Source organism: Atractosteus spatula, chromosome 4, assembly GCF_055471065.1.
Source record: "Atractosteus spatula isolate fAtrSpa1 chromosome 4, fAtrSpa1.hap1, whole genome shotgun sequence".
NCBI classification, from domain to species: domain Eukaryota; kingdom Metazoa; phylum Chordata; class Actinopteri; order Semionotiformes; family Lepisosteidae; genus Atractosteus; species Atractosteus spatula.
Window position 1 is genome coordinate 22,240,764 of NC_142709.1, and position 9,115 is coordinate 22,249,878.

General features: G+C 34.3%; 1 protein-coding gene across 1 annotated transcript; it reads right to left on the reverse strand.

The window, feature by feature from the left end:
* Window positions 1-1,279: 1,279 nt before the first annotated feature.
* Window positions 1,280-8,653, reverse strand: pcdh9 (protocadherin 9). Its single transcript, XM_088914812.1, has one exon. It carries the CDS (start codon window positions 8,630-8,632, stop codon window positions 5,537-5,539), a length of 3,096 nt encoding a protein of 1,031 aa, XP_088770938.1. The 5' UTR covers window positions 8,633-8,653; the 3' UTR covers window positions 1,280-5,536.
* Window positions 8,654-9,115: the final 462 nt, after the last annotated feature.

A 9,115-nucleotide genomic window follows, 5' to 3' on the forward strand; every position in this document is an offset into this window, starting at 1 on the left:
GTAATGCAAAGGGTTGAAACTTTCACTATGGGCACAGGAAGTACAATGTACACACAGGACACATTTACTATTTTGGGGGAATTGTCTTACATTTTAATAAGACATTAATATTTATTTATGTCATATCTCATGTCATATTTAACTACATTATCACGGACAGAGAAGAAAATACTATTTTAACTAGGTGATATCGAACCCTGAAATAAAGCAACCAAAAGTAAAGTACATTTTGTTTAGGTGAATGTCAATTTCATTTATTTTCTAGGATTAATTTGAAAGACTAAAATATGTGAGACCCCAAGTTTATACACCAAGAAAAATAGGTAATTACTATATGAAACTTATATTTTACTTAAAATATTTTATATTTTACCAAACACCAAGACAGTATAACATTAAGTACAAAACCTCATGACTAACAATATTTCACAAAAGACGTGCAGATGAAGATATGCATTCGTTAACACCAAATGTTACTGTGGTCTGAATCAGCACTATTGAAAAGAAATAGTAACACACCATCCCCTTAGGTATGATGTTTTAATCAATTCGCCTTTTAAAACTTTCCCAATTGTATGAGCTTCCTATATAATAATCTTTGCATAATGTGGTACATGACCGTATAGAAAGCAAAGAAACCATCGCGATACAAATTCTAATGGAAAGTCCATCTCATTCAGGCTCAGACAAAGTTCATTCATTAAATAATCTACTCAAAAAAATCTTAACTTTTAACTGTCATGTTTCTTTCACTCATTTTTTGATGATAAGCAAAGCTCTTAAATGTTATAAATCAATACAAAAGTTATTCTTGTAAATTCTACATCCCTGAATTGCATAATTATTCAGGTCAGGTTTTTTTTCCAACTTCAAGCAGCAGCTACAAACTTTAACACATGGCAACAGTCTATTGTGTGAAAGTGGGAGCTGGTATGTCTTTTTCACATGTCACTGAAAACTAAACAAAGCCATTAACAAACAAGATAAAGTTGTATCCTCCTTATACAGTATATTGACCAGAAAATTTCAATGTTAGAAATTAGTTTTAATGAAGTTACATTTTATAATATTTTGTTTTTATTCCAGGTTCACACTTTTATATGGTGTTACTGGGCTTAGTCACTGAACTGTTTAAAGTTAAGGAGATCACTGTGTATTCAGCATTATTCTGAATGAGGAATTGCACAGGAATTTAGAGAGTTTAGGAAGTAAATAGCGAAGTGAATTACTGTTGTTGGTTATATTACTCATGTTGTCAATCTTTCCACCTTCATTTTTTCTTCAGTTTTTTTTAAATGAAATATGTCTGTCTCACAGTAGTCTAACTTTATCATCAATATTTCCACAAAAGTTACATAACCAACCTTTTACGTACTGTATGTATCAGATTTTACTAATTTAAATTGCTGAGCTGTGGAATATTAAACATAAAAAGATTGTAGAATTTAAAAAAAGTCACTCTTAAAAAATATCCGTGTTCTAAGCACTTGATAAAGAAACAATGAGACCTGTAAGTCTTTCTTCTATTACACGTAAGGTTACAGAGCTGATAATCAGAGCTAAATTGGAGGATCATATCTATGGAAATAAGATTATAGTACATAGGCAGCATGGATTTAAAGAAGTCTTGCATAACTAACTTGTTACAGTTCTTCAAACCAGCAACAATAGTAAAAGATACAACCAGGGTATATGATATATTTATATTTTCAGAAAGCTTCTCATCAAGTTCCTCATTAGAGATTAATTCTCAAATTGACAGTGGAAGGCAGTCAATGCCAGCACATTTTTAGATTGAAAGCTGATTAATGGATAGGAAATACAGTATATTACCAAAAATGGGTTAATGCTTAGATTCATTAATAGAACCACTGCTCCTGTTATACTCATGATCTTAGTAAACATGTGTTTTGCAGACGATATTCACGTAGAAGAAAAAAAACAAACACTGTAGAAGTTGCAAATAGATTTCAAAAGATTGGACAAATACCTGGCAGACCTTCTATTCTCCTATTTGAACCTGATATTCAAATAGGAGAAAAAGAAAACACTGTAGAAGTTGCAAAGAGATTTCAAAAGATTGGACAAACACCTGCAGACCTGGCACTCAATGTAGTTAAGTTTAGAGCGTTAACATGCAGATAGAAGAAATATAAACTATAAATATAAGATGGAAAAACAAAAGTACTACAGTAGGTGTTTATATTAACACATAATTTTCACCTTCTAGACAATGTGGAAAAAGAGTAAAAAGGCAAGCCAAATGCAAGGAAATATAGATAAAAGTGTATAATTTACATAAAGGGGTGTTAAAATTGTACAATAAACAACTGTAATTATTAAAAAAAAACTATTGTGTACAATTTTGTTACCAAGTAACAATAAATATGTTTCTGCTCTGGAACCCTTGCCATTAAAAGAAAAGAGAAAACAATATCCTGAGGCGTAAAGGAATATCTTAGTTTAACAGGCTAAAATAATTTGAATATTTTTTTAGTCTTGAACAGAGAATATTAAAGGAGTGTTTGAGTTATTCACAACATACAAAGAAAATGACAAAGTCAAACCAATTTCTTTAGAATAAACAGTGAAACACAAACCAGAGAAAACAATTGGAAATTATTTAGAAATGTATTTAAAACTAAAGGGTACTAAGAGTCTGGAACAAGCAACCCACTGATGTTCTTGAAGCTAATACCCTGATTTTTTTCAAGAAACAGCTGGATAAGATTCTTCAGATCAATTAGCTTCTAGCACCCAAATGAGCATAATGGGCAGAATGGCCTCCTCACATTTGTAATCTTTAGTCAAACCACATTGCACTTAGATGCAAGCAAGAGCAGAAGTGATGCTGTTGGCAGTCTCACCACGGTATGGTAAACTGTGGTAAATATGCTGCTTCTAATGAATGTTAATACATTTTCAAAGTTTTAATAATAGTTTTAATAATAATCACAACAGTATACCAATTGTAGCTGTAAATGTAAAACATCCCACAGCCATATTCACTCTCATTTTACTTCTCTAATGGACAGTTTTTAACTTGTTTTCAAATATCATTATTTATTACAACAGGCTTAGGTGTTGTGATGACTGTAGTCTTACAGATACAGCTACTACAACTGAACATTTACATAGTAACTAGTTTCTAAATTCTATTTTAAACATATGTAAGAACAGATACATATTCTCTTTCCCCAAAGGATTATCCAATATAAATGGCAACACTTGGTGTATCAAGACTCTCAAATAAAATTAGCTTTATCCCACTTAAAAAATAATGCAATTTACTTGGAGCCAAATTAAAAGTATCAGGAGCAACACTCAATAAAATACTAAAAAATGTGGTAATTTAATATTTTGGACTGCCTTCCTAGAAATACAAGTCAAAGTTGCTATTATAATAACACTGTTTTGTTTTTAAAACATGAACAGCATACGGTCTTTAGTAACAAAAAACAGACTATGTTTTCATGTCTTTAACAGCTGTTGTTTATACCTAATATAGCTCACTGGGGGCAAAAAAATAATAATTGCCCTATCACTGTCAGCAGAGTTTGGGTGAAGTAATAAAGCAGTTCCTGTAAAGCCTCTGGCTGCAATAAAACTGCTGTCACTAAAATCCTGCTAATGCTTCACATTGTAAAAAATATTCTTATCAAAACAAAAATCTAAAGAGCAAACATCGTTCTTGATCTTGAGGAACCATATGACAAATTGACTAAATATAATTCCATATTTACTTTGTAAAGAAAATAACTGATTTATTATTGCTTTCAATTCATTTTGACAATTTTGCTGGTGTATGAAAGAACATAACAAAGTATTCTGCTTATACTTATATCCAGTATCAGTGATCTGTTTTGAATTTCAGTTATAAGAAATGTAGGTCTTGTGATTATAGGTCTCATGCACTGTTTTCAGGGACATTATCTGTTCCTTAGTGAAGAAGATTTAAAATATTGCATTCTTCCTAATATTGTCTTACAAGCTGCCCTTAGAAAGTTTGTTAAAAACATAAAACTAGTTACATAAATCCTATGTAAATGAATCCTTTTAAATGTGTTCAGTGAACTCTTCTTGAAGCTACCAAATGTTCCTTTTTAAATTTGCTTTGGGTTATTTCAATGTTTTTACATAGCTTATTACATTGGGAACATTGTTAAAAGTTGTGTGGTTTATGTTCTCATCGTGTTTCCCAATGGACACAGTAATGTATCACAACAAATTCAAACACATAATGTAAATACCAAAAAATGTTATTATTGAAAGTACCAGTATTTAAACTGTACAAGTACCAATAATTAATCCACTGTTTTTTGCTCTTCATAGAGGAAAAACCTAAAAGACAATAACTATTATAATTACACTATATCCATGAAAAAAGTCCTATCATTTACATTTCAAGCTACCGTAATGAATCTTCAATGCTTTAACATTGTCATTAGACATAAGAAATTATTTGAATGCGCGACCAGCTTGATCCTTTCCCCACCCCCAATACAGATATACTGCAGACTGGCAACATGCCATCAAAAACCTGGTGGTGCAACAGTGCCATCTCCAGGCTGCCCTTGAACATCAAGCTATGGTTCATTCAAAATTAAAAGTGCAAGTTGTATTTAGTGCTTTTTAAATACAAAATTAATAAGGCTATGAAAAAAATTTGGATTAGGTAGAAATGTGTGTCTCATTAATTCCTAATCCTTTTTAAACTAGATATATTTCAAATTCTGTAATATTCTTAGTTTATGTATGCTTTACTATGAAAAGAAACTTAATTTAAGCTTAGATTATTTCACCGTGTAATCTTGAGTAATTTATTTGGTTCTTTGAACAATTAAAACATAGCATTACTTCTCCATGCATATTCAAATTAAATTAAAGCATACAATTATGTCAATATATTTAATGCAAAAGTGTCCATTTTACATAACATTAAGAAACAAAATACTACCAAACTCTTAATTCGCATGACTTCATCTGCACAGATACAAAAAGTGATAAGTGAAACACAGAAAAGGGAATTATGTACATCTTATCTGATGGAACCAGCCGCCATTAAGCCATTACACAAAGGACTCTTTGTACAACATGTACTGTAATAATGGAATATTATTTTTGATATTAGCTAAAAAAAACAGGTACTAAACTGAGTAGACCGGCAAGAAAAAAATGTTTCTTTGACAAATCCTAGTAAGACAATCATACTCTATTCTTTACAGAACTAATACATTTTGTAAAACAATCTCAAAATTAGTTCAAAAGCTGAGAAATAACTGCATATAGTAGATTTGTTACGACAAATTTAAATACCCATAACACTTCTTTGAGTTAAATATACAACACTTATCAAAAATGTATAGGGGTTTCAGAAAAGAAATGTGCATGTGGCCCTAGGTTTACAAACAATAAAACAATAACAAAAGCCTTTTGGTTTAAAGGTACACAAAACAGAAACTTTTATGAATGTGACTTCAAGGCAGTTCCTCTTTTTCAGACCAATAAGCAGAGCAAATAAATATAAACTGGCACTTTAGTACTGGTGGATAGGGCGATTATATGCAGTGCTGATAGACCAGTAAAAGTGCTCTTTTACCTGTCTGGTGTGCAATGGGCCCTTTGTCTTGAAACCTCCTTGGGAACTGCACTCTGAGGCACTGAAGTGGTCTGAACTAGTGGAGGATCGCTTCGAAAGGGTGTCACAACCCCCAACAAAGGTGTTGTCCAAAGGGAGCTCCTGAATCACATGGTGTTTTTTCACTGACACTGGAGTGTCTGCTTTCAGATGAAAAGCAGACTGTGGTGAGGCAGACTTATAATGCCTAGCTAGGTCAGGGCTATTGGGTTTAAAGGTTGTTGTTGGTGCAGCACTCCAGTCAAACCGTCCTATACCCTGCTCTTCCAGTTCAGCTGGAAGGCTTATTGTACCATTTATTGGTTCATGTACAGGGTCATCAGGTTTGGTTTCCTCGATGGTAACAAAATTCAACAAAGAATTCTTGGGCGATTTCCTTTTCTTTCGTTTCCTTTTCTTGTTCTGTTTATTCTCCTGGTTAGGGGACATCCACTCAGCGCCTTGCTTATTTCTCTGAGCTGCTTTGAACCTTGAAGCGTGACGGCAGCGCACCAACACTGTGACAAATATGACAACTATAACAACCATAGCACCTGCCACTATAGCAATCATAATTGTCAGATAGTCCCCATTTTGATAAGTCTCATTGCTGTCACCTATATTTTTATCCAAAGGAGTTTCCATGGTTCTGCGTATTAGGTCGTAAATATAGGTGGTATTGCCAACAGTGTCATTCACGTAGAGAAACAGAAGAACAAGGGTATGCAAAGATTTTGGGTAACCCAGATCACTAATGTTGACCACTAGTCGATGAAGACCAATATCAGCCACAGCTGGCTTTTCTTCAAGGGTGATATTACCAGTGACAGGATCAATTCTAAACAAGCCCTTGTTATTGCCACTTATAATAGTATATTTAAGTTCAGCATTCATTCCGGTGTCAACATCCACAGCAAAAACCTCTGCCACCACTGATCCAGGAATAGCAGAGAGAGGTACCAACTTAAATGACGTATTTGATGGTGGATAAATGACAACAGGTGTATTGTCATTGACATCTATAACATTTATAGTTACTTTAGCAGCAGATGAACAAGGGGGTTGACCTCCGTCCACAGCTCTGACATCAAATGTGTATGAGCTTTGCTGCTCTCTGTCAAATGAAACATTGGACTTGATAACTCCAGTATAAGGATCTAATATGAAGTTTTCATTATCATTTAGAATGGAAAGAGTCACAGCAGCATTCTCCCCTGCATCAGCATCTGTTACAGTGATCACTCCCACAGTACTGTACTTTGGTAAGTTCTCCGATACAAAAAATTGAAAATGATTATGAGTAAACTTAGGACTGTTGTCATTTTCATCCTGTACAGTTACAATTACAGCTGCCTGGCTCTGAAGTGGAGGAGTTCCATTGTCTCTTGCAGTGACTGTAAAAAGAAACCTTTCTTGCTCTTCTCTGTCAAAAACTCTTGATGCTGTTAAAACTCCAGTTTTACGATCCAAGTCAAAAAAAGAGGCATTGGGTCCAAGCTGGTAAACAATTTCTGCATTTTTCCCACTGTCCTCATCAGTGGCACTAATAGTCGTGAGGTACAAACCACGTACATTGTTTTCCATAACAGACAACTCAATTACAGGCTGACTAAAAATGGGAGGGTTATCATTTTCATCTTCCAGCTTCACTCTGACTAAAGCGGTCTGATTTAGGGTGGGTTTACCGGAATCTGAAGCTACAATTTTAAAGCTGTATTCTTTGGTGCCCTCATAATCCAGCAGCGATGAGGTCTCCAACAGATATTGGCTATCATAGACTGCCCTTAGGTGAAAGGGGACATCCTTTTCAATAAAACAGATTACTTTTCCATTAACATCTGTATCCTTGTCAGAAACTGTGATCAGAGCAATCTTTGTATTAAGAGGATCTTTTTCAGATAAGTAAACTGTACCATTAATTGGACTAATAATATACCTCAGGTCTATGTTTGGTGGATTGTCATTAACATCAGTGACATTAATAGTAACAGTTGCCCTGGCTGGACTGGAGCTGCCATCACTAGCCAGTACTGTTACTTTGTGGATTGCAGTTTCCTCCCTGTCTAAAGGTCTCTGGACTGTTATAAGGCCTGTTGTGCCATTTAAAGAAAACAGTCTTTTAGTAGCTAGGGAAACTTGGGTGCCAAAAATGTATCTGATATCAGCATTGGGTCCAACATCTGCATCTGTTGCTTGTAACTGAACAACAGAGGTACCCACTGGTGCATTTTCTGGTATGTGCACTTCGATTTGGCTCTCCTTAAAAACTGGTCTATTGTCATTTACATCAGTGACAGTTACTTGAAGGATAGCAGTGCTGGACTTTTGTGGCATGCCTCCATCCTCTACTTTAATCTTCATGACATAAGTATCTTTCTGCTCTCTATCTAAGTTTTGCTGTACTATAAGCTGTGGCCACTTTTCCCCTTCTGGTGTTTCTACAATGTCCAACCCAAAAGCACTTTGCCCATTTACTAGTTCATAGTGTTGCACACTATTGAATCCAGTGTCCAGATCAGTGGCTGATGGAATTGGGAAACGGCTATTTATCAGTGTGTTCTCTGGAATAGAAATGTTTATAACAGGGAATGGGAACATGGGGGCATTGTCATTGGTGTCCTTGACTACAATTTTAATCTTAATGAGCCTAAAATAGTCATTTGGCAGGATGACAACTTCAATTTCAAAAGAACATTCATTTTCTTCATAAGAAGGACCAGGACAAAGTCTCTCCCTGTCGATTCTGTTAGAAGTTGTAAATATTTCCCCTGTACTGCTTAAAACTCTGACTAAAGGTGTATCCCCAACTTTAGAAACCAGCCTGTAGACCAGATTAGCACTTGTTCCAGTTGCAGCATTGATATGAGAAATATTCAGATCCTTTGGTATGTTTCCAATAAGCACATTTTCTTGCAATTCCTCTCTAATCGGGTAAATCAGTTCTTGGGCTATAGCAGGATCTAGCCAAAAGCAGGCAACCACAGCGGCCAACAGGTAAAAATCCCTTAGGTCCATGGTAACTGTCTAATTGTTTTCCACTTCTTTATTCAGACAGTATTGTACCATGCAATGCTGCTGGACTGCAGAATTCATGAAATCTCTAATTCGTAGGATAGCAGCTGCCAAAACAATCCTATAAATAAACAACGATGATATAATTATAACACATTCAAAACTACATTGTTTAAGCATATTAAAAGCATATATTACATAATAAATTCAGTGAACACTGCTTTATTAAAACTTGATCTTTCTTTAAGTAATAATCTGATTAGTTTGAATCTAACATATCAACACAAACTCCATAGTAGTAAGTGTATTATATACCTAATAAATCTTAATTCATTTATAAATCTTTTCCCTTTATTTTACTTATCAACAAATTGCTTTATTGCTGTGTTGTCAGCTGGAATTTTTTTTTTGCATCATCTTTGGTTCTTAGTCATTTTTTTTCCTTTTACCTCCAGGAGCTTGCGATAAGATAATGCTGCAGTAACC